This window comes from Lithobates pipiens, unplaced genomic scaffold (assembly GCF_037356315.1).
Source record: "Lithobates pipiens isolate NorthernLeopardFrog02 unplaced genomic scaffold, aLitPip1_a1.2 Scaffold_19, whole genome shotgun sequence".
NCBI lineage: Eukaryota > Metazoa > Chordata > Amphibia > Anura > Ranidae > Lithobates > Lithobates pipiens.
This window is the reverse complement of record NW_027507764.1, coordinates 55,650,529-55,669,222: the sequence shown is the minus strand read 5'-3', so window position 1 is coordinate 55,669,222 and position 18,694 is coordinate 55,650,529. Positions and strand designations below refer to the sequence as shown.

The 18,694-nt window shown below is 44.1% G+C and overlaps 1 protein-coding gene across 2 annotated transcripts in view; it reads right to left on the bottom strand.

Moving 5' to 3' along the window:
• The window catches only part of PDK4 (pyruvate dehydrogenase kinase 4), a 45,943-nt gene that overhangs the window by 7,132 nt on the left and 20,117 nt on the right, over positions 1-18,694 (bottom strand). For both annotated transcript variants that reach the window (XM_077490752.1, XM_077490753.1), the window contains exons 5-11: positions 16,104-16,288; positions 12,164-12,253; positions 11,782-11,859; positions 10,194-10,270; positions 6,033-6,131; positions 2,940-3,050; positions 278-391 (exon numbers count right to left, since the gene is read on the bottom strand). In XM_077490752.1, the coding sequence (XP_077346878.1) occupies positions 278-391; positions 2,940-3,050; positions 6,033-6,131; positions 10,194-10,270; positions 11,782-11,859; positions 12,164-12,253; positions 16,104-16,288 (754 nt within the window). The remainder of the gene's footprint in view (positions 1-277; positions 392-2,939; positions 3,051-6,032; positions 6,132-10,193; positions 10,271-11,781; positions 11,860-12,163; positions 12,254-16,103; positions 16,289-18,694) is intronic.

The window sequence follows — 18,694 nt, the reverse complement described above, 5'->3', positions numbered from 1 at the left end:
GTGGGCACCGGGCGGTCCCCTTGCTCTACCAGACACAGAAAACACAGAATTCGGCTGCTCTGTCAGCGGATGGGATGACATCAGGCAAGGCTGCGTTTGTGGCAATGGAAAATATTTTAATACACTATTTGGGTCAGAATATTTTTTTTCTCGTTTTCCTCCTATAAAACCTAGGTCCGCCTTATGGTCAGGTCCGCCTTATGGTCAGGTCCGCCTTATGGAGAGCAAACTACGATATATACACACACGCATATACCACATTGAATATACTAATTACCTTTAAGTAAATGACAGCATCTGTTCCAAAACCTTCCATCGAATGTAGCATTAAATCACCTTGGAAATATTTGGCATAAAGTCGAGAGATGGGTAAACCATATCCAAAGCCCGCCTAGAGGATTAGAAAAAAAACAGGTCTAAAATCTGCCTTTATTTCGTAACAAAAAGGGCAATTTGCACCCAGTCTAGAACTTATTTTGCTGGTCTTGTGTGCTCTAAAGCAGTGGTTCTCAACCCCGACCTCAAGCATTCCCAAAACAGGCCATGTTTGCAGGTTTTCCTTTATCATGCACCGGTGCTTTAAAATCAGACAAAATAGCTTTGCAAAATACCAAGCCATTGACTAAGAGCCCTTTCACACCGAGGGCATTTTGCAAGCGCTATAGCATTAGAAATAGCGCCTGCAATGCGCCCTCAAACTGCTGCACCATTCACTCCAGTGTGAAAGTCCGAGGGCTTTCACACTGCAGCGGTGCACTGGCAGGATGTCAGGAAAAGTCCTGCCAGCAGCTTCTTTGGATCGGTGAAGGAGCCGTGTGTTTACCGCTGCTCCCCATTGAAATCAATGGGGCAGCGCTGCATTACCGCCGGCAAAACACAGCTACTGCGGCATATTGCGGGCGGTTTTAACCCTTTCACGGCCACTAGCGGGGGGTAAAAGCGCCCCGCTAGCGGGCGAAATGCGCTGCAAATCCAACGGTAAAACGCTGCTAAAAATAGTGGTGTTTTACCGCCGACGCTATGGACTCGGCAGTGTGAAAGTGGGGTCTAAGAAATTCCCAAAACATGGCCTGTTGGGGGTACTTGAGGACAGGGTTGAGAAACGCCGCTCTAAAAACCTCTGAATTTTTTATGTTTTACTATCCCATGTCCCTGCTGGGAGAAACCCTCATTTCCTGTGTGGTCACAAGAAAATGAAAATCCCACTTCCTGTGTGGTCATGGGGGAATTTTTCAGTATTCCTGTTGGAGAGATTTATCTTCCCTTCCTGACTGGATCTCTGACCCGTCACCAGGACAGGAAGTGAGGAGAATAGAATAAAGGGGGACACAGGAGTGTCCTTACTCTAAAACTAAAAGATGTTGGCTGCAATTCCACTTTAAGCTGGTTAAAGGAACTAGGCTCTAAGGAGGACAATCCTTCCAAAAGTATCAGGCAGCAGGGGCCCCACCTCCCACTAGAGCCTGGCTGTCTTACTTATGCGCAAGTGTTTTTTCTGTCTCAAAAGGAAGAACGGACACGGCCCAAAACTTCCAGCCAGAGACTCCTGGAGTAAATCCTCCAACCTCCAGGACAAAAATAAATAAAAAATAGGTCATCCACCAGAGACAAAATCCAGGGAGAGATGGTTTCACAAAAAAAAAAAAAAAAAAAAAATCTGAGACAATTGTACCACAATCTCAAAGTATATAGATTAATGACAATCCCATTGGCAAGGCTTGGGAGAGAAGCACTGTGCAGAAAGAGCCAAGGGCTGGAACATTTAAAGTAGAACTATAGGATAAACTTTTCTTCATTTTGGATAGAGTAAGGGAGGGTTATAACCCCCGTCAGATATTTTTTTTCCCCCATGATTTGTGTCCCATTGGGGAGATTTCCCTTCACTTCCTGTAGCATAGCCAAACAGGAAAGGGAAAGAAACCCCTGCAAATTAAGGGAATTCCTTGGGGGCCCCCCAAATCACCAGAACTAGTGTCCCCGTTAAAGCGGAGTTCTTTGACCGGTATCCTGTTTCCACTTCTGGGAGTCCAGTCCGCGGCCCGTGACATGTTCCCACTTCTGGGAGTCCAGGCCGCGGCCCGTGACATGACCCTGGGGCTCCCCTCCTGTCGCCGGGCCAGTAGGAGAGAGGAGCGGGGCTTTGCGCATGCGCAGTAGGATTTCCAGCGTGTCGCCGTAAGGCTACATTGCCGGGTTCTCTTACCTGACAGCTGATGGAAACATCAGCTGCGGTGCCGACATTGCGGGACTCCAGGATAGGCAAGTGTCCTACTATTAAAAGCCAGAAGCTGCAGTGTGTGTAGCTGCTGACTTTTTTTCTTTTTGTGGCGGAACACCGCTTTAAGATCTCCCCTCTATTACTTTTCTGGGGACAACCCAAAATTTGGGATTTTCTTTTAATGATAATGGTAAACCAGACGAATAGAGAGGGTGAATTTCCCTAACGGGGACACAGACAGCAATAAAAACCTAACAGGGGTTCTAATTCACTTCCACTCTATCCAAAATAAAAATAAAAAAAGAGTTTGCCTTGTTATACATTAAAAACTAAGAGGGAAGCTGGCAGGATGTTGTACCGGGTGGGGAGGACCTCCCTACATGATGGATTGGCATGTGACATGAGGCATAATCCCGAGGATTTAATCGCTGAGAAATAGGACCAATTCCCCCGTGCCAGCTCAAGACTTACACACTAGCACAGCAGCGTATGACCTGTCCTCGGCCCACATCCCAGCTAAACAATTTATACTTATTAAATGTTCCTCGTCAACAAAAGGGCAATTCATTAGTGTTGGAACAGTCTGCATGCTTCTGGGAGGGAGTTGGAGCAGCTGCGCTCTGCTATAGCTCTGCACAATCACAGCTTCATTCATCAAACCACATAAACAAATCGGGATCATCAATGTGTGAGAGGAGAAAGCAAAATAACCATCGCTCACCAATGGTGCGTTACGAGCATTGTCCATCATGGGCATTGGGGCTGTGGAATACATATAGCTAAAAAGACGCTCTATTTTTCTTAAAGGAACTCCTCCTCCATTGTCAGAGATCTGGAAAACAAGCAGAACATCTGTTATAGATATTTATCATCATAAAATACAAATTCTTACCAAATGCAACCTAATCAACCAACATGTCTTTGGTGCATGGCATGCATAGTGTCCTGTATGTCATGCAGGAGAGGGGAGGACTATAATTGTCAAAAGTATGGTTGGAACATCTGCTTTTACATGAACTTTAATGACATCCCAGTCTTGGTCCGTAGGATTCAATATTGAGTTGGCCCACCCTTTTCCGCTATAACAGCTTCAACTCTTCTGGGAAGGCTGTCCACAAGGTTTAGGAGTGTGTCTATGGGAATGTTTGACCATTCTTCCAGAAGAGCATTTGTGAGGTAAGGCACTGACGTTGGACAAGAAGGCCTGCCTCACAGTCTCCGCTCAAATTCATCCCAATTCTATGGGGTTGAGGTGCAGGCCAGTCAAGTTCCTCCACCCCAAACTCACTCATTCACACTATATTGCCAAAAGTATTGGGCCACCCCTCCAAATCATTTGGTGGAGGTGAGATTATGGTGTGGAGTTGTTTTTCAGGGATTGGGCTGGGGTCCTTAGTTCCAGTGAAGAAAACTCTTAAGGCGTCAGCATACCAAGAGATTTTGGACAATTTCATGCTCCCAACTTTGTGGGAACAGTTTGGGGATGGCCCCTTCCTGTTCCAGCATGACTGCACACCAGTACACAAAGCAAGGTCCATAAAGACATGGATGAGTGAGTTTGGGCTGGAGGAACTTGACTGGCCTGAAAAACAACCCCACAATATAACCCACCCCACCAAATGATTTGGAGGGGTGGCCCAATACTTTTGGCAATATAGTGTGGATGACGGAACTTGACTGGCCAGCAGAGTCCTGACCTCAACTCGATAGAACAACTTTGGGATGCGTTAGAGTAGAGACTGCAAGCCAGGCCTTCTCAGCCAACATTGCTTGACCTCACAAATGCGCTTCTGGAAGAACGGTCAAATATTCCCATAGACACACTCCTAAACCTTGTGGACAGCCTTCCCAGAAGAGTTGAAAATGTTATAGTGGCAAAGGGTGGGCTAACTCAATATTGAACCAATAAAGTTCATGTGTGTGTAAAGGCAGGCATCCCAATAGTTGTGGCAATATAGTGTATTTTAGTGGTTAGCTCTTACATCTTGCAGACCAGTCAGGAGTAGGACACCATCTGCAAGCCAAATTTTGGTAGCCCAATTGGCTGTTTTGCAAAAATATATAAAAAAAAAAAATTGGCCCTAGAATGCATTTAGAAGTGGATTAGGACAGGATAGAGAGATAGAGGATAGAGAGAGATTATATATAGATAGACATCTCTGTCCATCTAGAGCTAGATATTTTCTATATCTTTGCATTATCTAGATCAGTGATTCTCAACCAAGGTTCCTCCAGAGGTTGCTAGGGGTTCCTTCAGCATTGGGCAATTTCTGCCTCTCAGATAAGTTCCCACCGACACCATTGATCTTTTTAGTCATCTGTAAGGAGGTAATTCTTCCCAATGACCACAAGTGTAAGGACCATGCTTCCCACTGACCATCACACTATTTTATCATGAGTTGTAGATTTCACATTTTTAGCCGGGGGTTCCCGAGACCGGAGAACTATTTCAAGGGTTCCTCTGTGTTGAAAAGGTTGAGAAAGGCTGATCTAGATCATATACCTGTCTTATCCATGACTTGACCTGGCCCAAGCCATTAACAATAGTGCTGAGGTGCAAGTACCCATGTTATTCCTCAAACCAATTCCCCTGTTTCTTAGGTCCGAATCCTAGTTGGGTATACATAACTTTTCCACCTCTCTGGTCTCCGCACCCCCCCCCCCCCCCCCCCGGCAGGGCTCACAGGAAGTGGGTTGAATAATGCTTGGAGTCATTTAACTTATAGGGGCAGTAGCTGGAGAAGGATGGAGACTAGCATATGTAGAATAATGCTGAACGAATTGGAGAGTATTTTTTCTTTTAAGAGGCACTGGGGTAAAATCTTCATTCTCTGCAAATCCTGGAGCTGGGCTTTAGCACCAATCAACTTTCAATTTACATAAAATAAGCTGAATACATTCAAAGTGCATCCAATCAAAATGTTACAAATCTGACAGTTTTGTTTTCTTCAGAAAGCAGTCAGAGTCTGTAGAAAAGTCTGATCCCTGCCAGCATGCTGCCAAGACGGATCCTTGCTCTCTGCGGGTAAGCAGTAGTCTTTTTCCACAGGTCTGACACCTCCAACCAGAAGACGTAGCAAGAGATTTGCTGAATGTAGAGCTATAGGTCTGATTCAGCAGGGATGAGGTGGATCTCTGCAGAGAGGTGACCGATTACGTACAGAAACCAATGGTCCTACTCCGCAGATGCTGGCAGGAGAAAGTTTATTTATGATATTTTTTTTTACTGCAGTTGTTGCTGAAACAAAACTAAAATTTTTGTCCACCTTTTGTTTTGATGAACCTAGAATGCAATTATCTGATGGATTTAATTGGACTTTAAAGCAGGAATTCTGCATTTTTTTTTTTTTTTTTAAAAAGCAGCTACAAATACTGCAGCTGCTGACTTTTAATAAATGGGCACTACCTTTCCTGGAGTCCAGCGATGTCGGCAGCCGAGGCATCGCTCGGCTCTCGGCTGCTGCCGGCGCCATTCTCGGTGAGAGAATCAAGAAGTGAAGCTCTGCGGCTTCACTTCCCGGTTCCCTACTGCGGATGCGCAAGCCACGCAGTGCAATGGGAATAGCGGCTAAAAATAGCGGCGTTTTACCGCCGACTGGCCCACCGCCCCAGTGTGAAAGGGGTCTAAAAGAACTGCCTGTTAGTATTCTGAAGGTAAAGTTATATAGAAGTAACACAGCTTATTTGTGATCTGTCATAGTAAAGATCTGTTCACGGATCTGGTCATTAGTAAAGCTGAACTGATAATGCACCATGCGTGGGGACAAAGAGCAAATGTGTTTGTCTAGTGTCATTCTTCTAGGCAGTCACTTACCTTAATCGTCAGATCTTCATTTCCTAGAACAATATTGACTTTAACAGGTGGGAGGGACACACTGTTTTCATGGCTCTCCACGGTGGCTCGCATGGCGTTCTGCAGAAACAAAAATATTCCCATGTAATGACTTGTATTGCAATTGTAATGTCTGCCCTCATGTTGTAAAGCGATGCGCAAACTGTTGGCGCTATATAAATCCTGTATTATACTTTAATATTTATTATCATCATCGGCATTCAGGGGAGCTGCATTAAAAATTCTGAAGCAGGAAACCTACTGCTGTTGCTCATGGAAAACAGACTCCACGGGGCACATCTAGAAAGAGTTTTAATTTGTTTTGCCCCCGTCACCTCCATTTTTAACTTATATATATATATAAAAAAAAAAAAAAAAAAAAAAAGTTGTTCAGGGGTCCCGTTCATTTTTTATACTGTATGTACACTACTAGATTCTGCATTTTGTTTCAAAAACACCGGTGCTTTGCACATGCCAATCAAGATCTTCAGGCAAACAGTATAATTTTTACATAGTTACATTGGTCCAGCTTGGATCAGTGCAACCATGCATATACCATACCTGGCCAATGCCCCGGAAGCTGGAAAAAAAAAAAAATAAATAAAATAAATCACTGACAGCACACACCGCTACTCCAGTGATCTCTACTTGCTTCCAGGTCCAGTGTCACAGAAGGTCACCCGCTCTGCACAAGGTGCCATTCATAGAATGGCATCATTGAGAGGATACAAAGCAAAGAGTTCTCTGATTGGATGAGATGCAGAGCGTGATGTTACCACCTTGCCTCTCCACCCCGTCCAATCAGAGAACGCTCTGTCTCTTCGAAACACAACTCTTTGAATGAATCCTTTCAGAAATTGCAAAACATTCTCTAAATGGCATCCAAGGCAAGTGGCCAACCTCCTGTGATCAAAATGCATTAGGCTCTGCCTTGGCATGGGACCTGGAAGCAAGCTGAGATCACTGGAGTAGTGATTTCAGTGGCATGGTATATACACGGTTACATTGTAAGAAACTGGACCAACGTAACAATATACCATTTTTGAAATGCATCTTTAAAGCGGAGTTCCGCTAAAAAAATAGAACTTCCGCTTTTCGGAATCCCCCCCCCCCCCCCATTTGGCACCTTTCGGGGGGGAGAGCGGATACCTGTCTAATACAGGCATTTTGCTCCCACTTCTGGGCATAGATAGCCGTGCCACCCGCAGGTATTTACGCCGCTGTCTTCTGGGAGACACACAGGTCCCGGGAGACAGCAGGGACCAGTGGAATCGCCCAGTGCCAGATGCGCATGCGCAGTAGGGAACCAGGAAGTGAAGCCTTGGTCCCTTACCAATGGATTGTGGCGCCTCCACCTGAGAGCCAGGTCAGCTTCAGGTGCAGACATTGCGGGCGCCCTGGACAGGTAAGTGACCTTATTTTAAAAAGTCAGCAGCTGCAGTATTTGTAGATGCTGACTTAAAAAAATAAAAATTAAAAATTTGGTGGAATTCCATTTTAAATACACTATTGAAAAGCATATACTGTACATAGGAGCTGTTTTAATCCAAGTGAATCTCAAGCAGTTCATCAGTGGGTGGTCTTGTCAGCCGCCTCCCACCCGACATCCTTCCATAAAAATAAAAACATTGAAGGCGTATGATGGAAAATTGCTGCCAATCAGATGCAGGCATCATTCAGGTATTTGGTTTACTGGAGGGGCCTGCTGTTAAACTGGATATTCATCCGTCCGCATTGTGTAGAATGGATGGAGGAATCTGTTCTATTTTTTCCATTCAGCACTATATGTGTATAGCCGGCTTTACACAGTCCATCCAGCCTTGTGACCAAACTCCTTACTGATGAAGTTCACCAATAAAACGAGGTCACCTCCCTGCTCCCAAGCCTGTGAGTGGACAGTGAAGCAGCAGCTGCAGACTGATGGTGGTCATCTTTCTGCCTTACCCTTCTGCCAGCAAGCTCTTTATGAACGCATATGAATGCGAGGCACGTAGTTATATTGTATGAGAGGTTGAAAAAAAAAGAATCAAGTCCAACCTATATGTGCGTTTATGTCAGTATTACATTGTATATCCCTGTATGTTGTGGTCGTTCGGGTGCTTATCTAATATTTTCTTGAAACCATCAATGCCCCCCCGCTGAGACCACCGCCTGTGGAAGGGAATTCCACATCCTTACCGCTCTTACAGTAAAGAACCCTCTACGTATAGTTACATAAACCTGAATGGTTCCCAGTACCTCCCCTCTCACCTCGGGTCTGAGCGCTGCTGCACAAGGGATTGCAAAGAGACTGATAAGTCAAATTAAAAATAAATTTAATGAATGATGTTTGAAACATCCAGAAATATAGTCACTGGGCTCCGAAAACACATTGAACTTGAATGTCCTCGGTTTGGCCCGCCTGTGTCACTATGAAATGCCAAGTATGAAAGCCAAGGCACTAAATTTAGCTGAAGGCAGCCAGATACAGGACAGGGCATGTGAATTGTGATGGCGTTACTCTAAGGACGATACGTGATATGGAGGGATCTTGAAAATGTCACCGACAGCTGACAGATAGGCCCAGCATGCAGGAGTAAATGTACTGAGCACACAAGCCCAAAGGTTAGCCATAGACCTGGTCCAATCCAACCAAATCATTTAAAAAGCCAACACACCAGGATAAGGATACCTCATTCTAATGATACACATTTTTAATCAGATTTTTTTGCATATGTATATTATTGCTATATTTAAGGTTGGACATGGGGGTATATGATTTATGAAGTTTGTGTAGTTATAGTGAATTATTATAATGCTGCAGTAGAGAGTACTATGAGAAATGTCATTGTATACATACAAGTATTTTATCTTGTTTATTTTTATATTGTTTAAGACAGTTATTTTAAGTTGAGTTCAGTTAGAATTGAAAAATCACATTTACATGGCTCTGTGTAATAATTTCTCACAAAGAAGCTCAGATCCTCCTATTCTGGGGTCCCCCCTGCTGCGCTCATGACTACCCGCCCCCCCCCCCCCGGCTGATTGTCCCAATAGCAAGCTGCTTGCTACTGGGACACCCGTGCATACTCGCTCCCGAGCTCCACTTTTGTGTCCATAAGACACACAGAATGGGGCTTGGCCCCACCCCCTGCTCCTTCAACACTCGTTGTGATTGACAGCAGTGGGAGCCAATGGCTCCCACTGATGTCTGAGCCAATGAGGAGGCAGAGAGCCGGGAGAGCAGTTACTCTTGTGCACGTTAGATTGAGCCCAGGACCCCCCGATCCTTCTCTTCTGGGGTCCCGTCAGCATTCCTGGCTCCTCTCCCCTTGCTGAGTGGCCCCATAGCAAGCTGCTTGAATGGGCCCCACCCCGCGCTACCTCATCACTGGTTGTATTTGTGAACTGATGTGAATGTACAATGTATATGTAAAGCGCTGCGTAAATTTATGGCGCAATAAGTAACTGAAATAAAAAATAATTGACAGCAGCAGGAGCAAATGGCTCCTGCTGCAGTCTTTGAGCTATTGATGAGGCAGAGAGCTGGAAGAGCATATGCTCTCATGCCCATTGCTGGATCAAGATGGGGCTCAGGTAAGCATTAGGGGGAGCTGGGGGGGGGGGTGGCTAAATACTGACTTTTTTTTACCTTCATGCATTTAAAAAAAAAATAATAATAACTTTAGTCTTTAGAATGACTTTAACCCTTGCAAAGCAGGCACAGCCCCACTGCAAGGGATAATTTTAAGTCTGGGCTTTAACAGGTCTTCCGTTTCACTCCTGACCAGTGAACGAAGAGATGGAAAGGGGAAAAAAAATTACAAAGAGGAGAAGAGCCAGCTAAGGCAGTGGTTCTCAAACCAGTCCTCAAGTACCCCCAACAGGCCATGTTTTTGGAATTTCTTAGATAAAATAGCTGTCCAAAATACCAAGCCATTGACTCGGATTTAAAGTAGCTGTGTAAGATAAAGGAAAACCTGCAAACATGGCGTGTTGGGGGTACTTGAGGATAGGGATGAGAACCATTGATCTAAGGAACTAAATCTCCCCCCTGTATGGGGAAATCACAGGTTCACTTTAGTAGTGAAGAAATCAAAAACAGCATACATCTACTTCAAAATATATTGTGCCCTATATAAACATTGCTCATTACAGCCTTACCTTAAAAAGCTCAAATAGCATGTGGTAGAGGTGAGACGGAACGTACACCATATTTATAGGCTGGTCGGGGGATTTTGCTGTTGGAAAATAAAAGATGAAGAATATAAATCTATGTAGAATATGAAACATATACTTTATCTACTATGAAATTCTGGAGCTCTTCTATATGTCAGTCATACATCATTGAACGTATTGCTGCAGGCCGGGCACAGGGACACGGGTAATTCTAGTGACCAAAACGTGTACTAAGGACTTATATAGAGGCTGAACTACAGGCAGAAATGAAAGCACCATTTAATAAATTACTATTTTACATTCATCTTGTAGAAGAACCTGAATTTTGTCCTTACACCAGCTTTTTTGTAATCATCCATACAACACCATAGAAGGAAAGACACCACTGTGAGCCAACCAGGGCGTTTTCTGCACTGTACAGTGCTGTCAGCATAGGCGTGCACAGGTGGTGTGCCAGGTGTACCCGGGCACACCCTAATCACTATGTGCAGTGTAGATTCCCCCTACTGCCTGGGCTTCCCCATGTTGACCCCACCTGCCCCCGCAGTGCTGCTGGCTTCCCTCCTCTCCTCCATTGAGGCTGGAGAGCAGGGGAAGGGGCTAGTAAATAATTTACCAGCCCCTTCCCTTTCTAAATGAACACACTCACTGTGTTCATTCATAACCGAAGCATAGTAAACTGTTTACTATGCTTCAGTTTGTGAATGAACAGGAAGCCATTCAGCACTTCCCATTTATTCACTGTCCATGTAGCTGAGCCTGCAGAGAAAGGCATGCGTGTTTGAGCTTTGGGGTGCATTCCCTAATGCAGTAGGCTGCGCACACCTATGGCTGTCAGTCGAACAATTTAAACACTGCTACAAGAAGAAAGAGTAAGGGGATGACTTCAGAAACATGCTGCTGCTGCCACACACACACACATACATATACACAGTGTGCAGGTATTCCCACTTTTTGAGTCACCCCTGTTGTCTGTCCCCCTACCCTTGCCTTCAACCGTACCCACCACCCAGTACTGCCCCTTTAAGAGACTACAGAACCAAGTATAATTTCTTGGTGCTACATAATTTGTATGGAATTTGTTAATAGTAGGAAAGGAGTAAAATGGATCCCCCTGCAGCCAGTAACAATAGACACAGCCGCCCCCCCCCCCCCCAGCAACTACAGAACCCCATCAGAAACATAAGATCCCTCAGAAACAATAGTCCCCTGCTGCAACAATCGACCTTGGGCAACAAAATAACCCCCCAGTAGCAATAGACCCTCGCCTAGCAACGATAGACCCTCCAGCTCACCCCAGTACCTCTTGCTATTACATATACTCAATGCTAGATGTGCCAGAACGGCTTTCCTGCTGAAAAAAAAAAAACCTCTCTGCACATACATACAAATACATTGTGTCTGTATGTCTCAAATGTGTTGGGAGTAATCTGGCTTGAGAGTTCAGCTTTAAAATACATATCCTAAGACCCCCTTTGATAAGAGTTCATTGAGACAGCAGCAGCCTGGTTCCTCACAGTAGACCCACAATTATATTTTAATTCCTATTTTTTGCTTTGACAATTCAACTTACCATTTGCCTGTTTTATTTGTAGATCAGGAGAAGCCAGATAATACTGCTCACAGAGCATTTTGGCATTCTCGAAGGCATCTGAAAAACACAAGAGCACCATAAATCAATTACTGAAATGACTTTTACAAATTACAGGAAATTCAGAAATTAGCAGTATTAGGTCTCCAGCAACAAAGGTTTTTTTTTTTTTTAAAGGCTGACTGGAGTTCAGCTTTAGAGAAATTATCCCCAATTATCTGCATATATATGCATGTCCTCAACCAGGATTTGTATTTTTGTATCCTTTAATTGTATTGTTGGCTAACGAATTCATTGTTTTCATATTTTTCCATCTTTGTTGCACTGCGATTTAAACACAGGAACACGAGTCGGCTTTACTTACCATGCACAACTTCCACTACTTCGCAGTTGGGGTCAATACTTCCGATGTGTTTTGGGTGGGCAGGGTTGGTTCCACCATCAAAAAGAAGAGCTAAAACAATGAATGAACACAGTTAGGGTGGCAAACATATATTTATGTAAACAAGACAAAAAATAAATAAATCGCTGTCTAAAGTGCAGACTGCAACAGCAATCCGGAATCATTTCACGGTTCTGAGGAGTGGATACATACAACAAAAATAATTTAGATCAGCGATGATGAACCTTGGCACCCCAGATGTTTGGGAATTCAATTTCCCATGATGCTCAACTACACTGCAGAGTGCAAGAGCATCATGGGAAATCTAGCTCCAAAACATCTGGGGTGCCAACGTTCGTCATCACTGATCTAGGTGGTCAGCTGGTCCAGTAGGACCAATACAAGGGTTCCTGTGCAACTAAAAGCTCCAAAAAGTCAGGAACCAGAAATGTGATTGGCTGTTTAGGATTACACACCATTTCTTTCTGCGCAGTTACTAAAGAGGAACTAAGCAGACAGGCTCTTTATTGTAGGAGACACATGATAGATCTCTTCTGCAATAAAACAAACTTACTTTGCCTGTTCGCAATCTTTATAAAAGATCGCCTTGGTGCCGAGGATTAGCAATTCCTATTAGCATGGGTGAAAGTTATGTCACCTTATCCAGGGATAAGACTGGCACTGGGAAGGGAGCTCACAGACATTGCACCAATAAGCGGAGGCCAGTATTTACGCATGAGTTACACCATCCCAGCCAATCAATATGGCTGAAGACCATGCACCAAAAAGAAGAGAAGAGATGTTGGCTACTGCAAAGGGAGCTCATGGATGGAGCCAAAGTATTTGCAAACTTTAGTTCTGCTTTAATCACTTGCCGAGCGTATAACATACATATACGGCAGTAAGGCGGCTCTCCTACGCCAGATCATGTACTAGGTACGCGATCTGGCTCTTCCGGATAGGAGGCGCGTGAACCCGCCGGCAACCTGGCTGTGCTGTAAAATTAAACACAGCGGATGCCGATCAATGGGCATCGGCCGATAGATGACCACCGGCGCCTGCCAATCATCAGGAATTCAGAGGGCAGAACCCTGCCTATGTAAACAAGGCAGAGCACTGTCCTTTCAGCGGGGAAGCAATGGATTTTCTTACCAAGCAGGGACTAAAATCCATTGCTTCCCTTAATAAAAGTACTGCACACACACACACACACAGTACACCAAAACACTAGCTAGGCACAGATAAAGCGGAAGTAAACCCTCCTATAGTTTTCAGCTAAGGAAGCTGCCATCTTGGGCTGTTTAATCTTCAACTGCCATGATGCTGCACATGTGATCATTTAGGACACCAATCATTGGATGGCTTGACAATTTGGTTGAGAGCACACCAATGTGACAGTTAGCCTTCCCGGCATGCCAGGAATGTAACCGTCTTAAGATACTGTTATATCAATGGGTTTACCTCCGCTTTAACCCTTTGAGCACCCCTGACTTTTAACCCCTTTCCAGCCATTGTCATTAGTACAGTGACCGTGCCTATTGTGTGTCAAAAAGTGGTCTAGGTGGTCAGGTGGTCCAGTAGGACCAGCTTGCCCCAATATCGCAGTCCCACTAAGTCACTGAACACCTCCATTATTACTAAAAAAATTAAATGAAAATTCCAGTATATACACACCAAAGTTTGTAGGTGCTATTACTTTTGCGTAAACCAAACAATACAAGCTTATTGGGATTTTTTTTTACCACAAACATGTAGCAGACAGAATATACGTTGGCCTAAAGTGAAGGAATTGGATTTAAAAAAAATAAAATAATAAATAAAAAAAATTGGATATGTTTTGTAGCAGAAAGTAAAAAATATTTTCTTTGTTTTTTTTAATTGGTCTTTTTTTATTTATGGCACGAAAAAATAAACTCAAAGGTGATCAAGTACCACCAAAAGAAAGCTCTATTTGTGGGAAAAGACCATACACGTTATTTGGGTAAAGTGTTGCATGAATGTGCAATTATGAGTTAAAGTAACGCAGTGCCGTATCGCAAAAAATGGCCTGGTCATGAAGGGGGTGGGGGGTAAATCTTCCAGAGGTCATGTGGTTAAACACCACAAAGTCAGCTAAACAATCCATGAACAAGGTTGCCTTCATTAGATTTATTAAATATAGTGACAGTTCATAAAGTCAAAAAGGCTCTTTACAAAAATCAAGGAGTTTATGAATGATCAATATATATCAAAACACAAAATAGAACTGCCTTATACCTTGACTTGTTTTGGATGCAGAACCAGACAGGAAAATAAAAAGCTACTACTAAGCAATAAAGCCACCCCCAGGGTTTCCTAGAAGGATATGAGATATGCACTTTTAGCTGAAAACAAGGTGATTAAACTCTGTACTATGCCTAGTCTTAGAAACACTCCAACATGATAAAGTTGTTTTGCAGAACTTTACAATCTGACGTGATAAGGGCCCAGAATATTAACGTGTTCCTACAAAGCACTGATGCCATTTCCCCACCAATCAGATTTAAGCTTCTAGCACAGCCTTTAATCTGATTTGGAAGCAACTAGGCTAATTATATATATATATATATATATATATATATATATATATATATATTAAAAATACAAATAGAGAGATACAATGGGTTCTATATGGTAAAGGGCATGCAAGAATAAAAGGCGGCAGCTACAAAAGCTGTAGCTGCTGACTTTTTAAAAAACGGGCACTCTCCTGTCCCATGATCCAGCAGTTGGTCTCACCCACGGTCTTTGGTCCCTGGCATCTTCACTTTGGGCAGCCAGGTGCCCACTGCGCATGCGACGAGCAGAGCTGCGCATCGTGAATGGGGGATGCAGTCTTCTGGGACCTGTCAGCGTCCTAGAAGTCTGCTGGGGGGGGTTAGAGAACTTCCTGTTTTGACTGCCTAGGCCAAGTTCGTTGCACGACCACCCAATTGTCAGTTAAAATAACGCAGTGCCATATAGCAAAAAAATGGCTTGGTCATGAAGGGGGGGGGGGGGGGAATCTTCTGGAGGTCAAGTGGTTAAGGAAAGAGGGAGCTTTCACTGTAAAATTTAGGCAATTCTGGAACACAGCATAAAGATAAAATTATATATATATATATATATATATATATATATATATATTATACATATATATATTATACATACATACATATACACACACACAAACCAACGACTTAGCAAGAGATGGATTTTCCTGCCCCTTAGCACAGTCAGTAAAGATCATTGCCATAGATTCATGTCTGCAAAGCAGAATCATGGGTTGTGATTGTGCTGTGATTCAGTAGTCTGGGAACGTTTCAGGCAAGCTGCAAGCAATAAAAAAAAATAAATAAAAAAGATTTGGAAGGCAATATCTAAACTACAGCATGCGGCCTCATACTGTAGCTCTTCAGTAAAGCAAAAGAAGACATAACTACCATGATGTGGTTAAATTGCAATTCAACCCCATCCTGAGATACCGGGTTCTTCAATATGTAGCAAGCCGCTACACTACATTTATACAGAGATATGCAGCTCTAAAGAAAACTAGGTAAGCAATTAAAGTATCATAAAACAAATTTCATTTAACTGGTTTATATAATTAGAAAAAAAAAAAAAAAACTCTGCAGTGAGACCACAGCTGGACCGGCCTTAGATTGGTGGCTCTCCGCTCCTTATTCCTGCACCCCCAGACATAACGAGTGGTTACCCTTGCAGAGAGTCCCCACAAGGGCAGATTCTGTCCCATTACCGGAGTTGGGCTTCACAAGTAGTGTGCTCTACTAAACAGGAACATTGGACATGTGCCTCGATGGAAACAAAAAGTCAATTTTTCCATCTACAATACAGGGCAATCGATCAAATGTGCCGCTGGGAAACTAGGTCAGCAGTGATCTCCGGACAAAGAACAGATCCTTACTGTGTTGGTTAATTAACATCCTGATGGAGATTCGGCTCATGTAGAAACGGTCTAGGAAGTACTGGACGTTCTGATTGGTCACGGGATCCACCCCGAAGGCTTCTTTGTATTCGATAACCCCTTGGGCCATTGTGGGGACAACGTTGTTGTGCCGGTTCCGGATGTGGACCAAAGTCTCTGTAAAACTGGGAGGTGAAACGTTCGCATTTAGTGGAATTTTATAACAAGAATTTTAGATAGCAGCCGTTTAACATTTAGAGATGAGAGACTTCTTTATGCCGTAATAAATTGGAACTTTTCTGTGGACAACCCAAGATTTGGGGTTTTTACTTTCACTTTCAATAATAATGGTAAAAAAGGACAAATAAAGAGGGTGGATTTCCCTAATGGGGACAGACAGCAATAAAAAAATAAAATAAAAACAACTGACAGGGGCTCTAAACCCTCTCCACTCTATCCAAAAATAAAAGTTTTGCCTTCAGTTATATTTTAAAGTGGTTGTAAACCTTCCTTCTTTCATGAAAAGAACAAACATTCCAAACTTACCTGCTCTGTGCAATTGTTTTGCACAGAGCAGCCCCGATCCTCCTTCTGGGGTCCCCATGGGCACTCCAGCCCTCTTCATCGGGTGCCCCCCCACGAAAAGCCGGTTTCCCTGGGGTCATCTGTGCAGGAGCGCACACGAGTCCTGTTGCTGCATCCATTGACACAGACAGTGGGACCCGGCCCCAATCCACCCTCCCGTATCACAGGAGTTGATTGACAGCAGCGGGAGCCAATAGCTCCTGCTGCTACTAATATGTCCAATGAGGAGAACATATGACTTGAGCCTCTCTCTGGGCTCATGCACATGGCTGGATTGGTATGGGCTCCGATCAGAAGGAGGGGGTGGTCTGGGGGGAGCTGCACAAAGAAGGTTTTTCTCCTTCATGCATAGAATTCATGAAGGTGAAATACCTTAGGGCTTTACAAACACTTTCATGTTTGCACCTTCTGAATCCTCCACATATTCTAATAGACTGTAAACTCCTTCACCTTCTGTATCCTCCTCATACTGCAGTACATTTTAAACTCTTCTGCCTTTTAAATCCTCCGTATACCCCCAATAAATTCGAAGCTCTTCCACCTTCTGTATCCTCCTTTAGACCCCAACAGTTTGCAAGTTCTTCCTTCTTTTGAATGGTCCTATACGATTGTGATCCAGTTTGCCTTTTGAATCCTCTTTATACCCAATAGACTATAAGCTTCTGTATCCTCACTTATACTATAAATTATTGTTAACTTCTCACCTTCCATTTCCTCCCTTAAAGAGATACTAAAAGGAAATTTCACGGGTCTGCAGGTGCACTAGGCTCCTCCCCCTGCTCAGTGCCTCCATAGCAGGCTGCTTACTATGGGGGCACGAGTGTGTACTCTCTCCCAAGCCCTGCTGTGTGTATCTATTGACAAACAGAACGGGGCTCAGCCCCGCTACCCCCTCACTGGCTGTGATTAACAGTGACAGCCAATAGCTCCCGCTGCTGTGTCTGAGCCAATGAGCAGGGAGAGAGCTGGGACAACAGCCCCTCTTGTGCACATTGCTGTATCGAGATCGGGCTTAGGAAAGTATTAGGGGGAGCTGGTGTGGAGCTGCACACTGGTGGGCATAGAATATATGAACGTAAAAAACCTTCAGCCTTTAGAAATTTAACCGGTTCCTGCCAGTGCTATAGTAGAAAGCCGGCTACAGCACGGGCTACACTTTGCCAGGAGGGCGTCCTCCTGTGATTGCACTGCCCACACACCCCTTGTGGCACGCTCTGTTACTGCTGTATCCTTTGCTGGTCACAGATTGGGGTAAAGGGGCCCTTTACCGCGTGATAAGCTGTGTCCAATGGCAGCTGATCACAATGTAAATGCAAGCCAGTTATCAAAAATCCATTCCTCGTGCTGACAGCCTGAGGAGAGGAGAGCCGGTAACTGTGCACACTATGTAAAAAAAAAAAAAAATGTTTTCCAAAATGTTTTTAAGGTGGTGATTAAATACCACCAAAAGAAAGCTCTATTTGTGTGAAGAAAAAGTGATAACAATTTCATACAGGTAAAGTGTAGCATGACTGCGCAATTGTCATTCAAAATGTGAGAACACTTAGGCCCCTTTCACACTGGGGCGGTGCGGGCGTCGGCGGTAAAGCGTCGCTATTTTTAGCGCCGCTTTACCGTCGTTTTAGCGGCGGTATGCGGCTGCTAGCGGGGCGTTTTAACCCCCGCTAGCGGCTGAAAAAGGGTTAAAACCGCACGCAATGGGTAGGGGCGGTTTAGGAGCGGTGAATACACCGCTCCAAAGATGCGGCCAGCAGGACTTTTTTCACCGTCCTGCTAGCGCACCACAATGAAAGGGGCCGGTTTTTTCAGGCGTTACACAGGCGCTATTTTTAGCGCTGTAGCGCCTGAAAACCGCCCCAGTGTGAAAGGGGCCTTAAAGCTGACAATTGGCCTGGGCAGGAAGGGGGTAAAAGTGTCCAGTAAGCAAGTGGTTAAACAGATAGCAGGTTTTATCATATTTTGAACCATTATACCCCAATGAATTGCGAACTCTTTCCCCTTCTGTG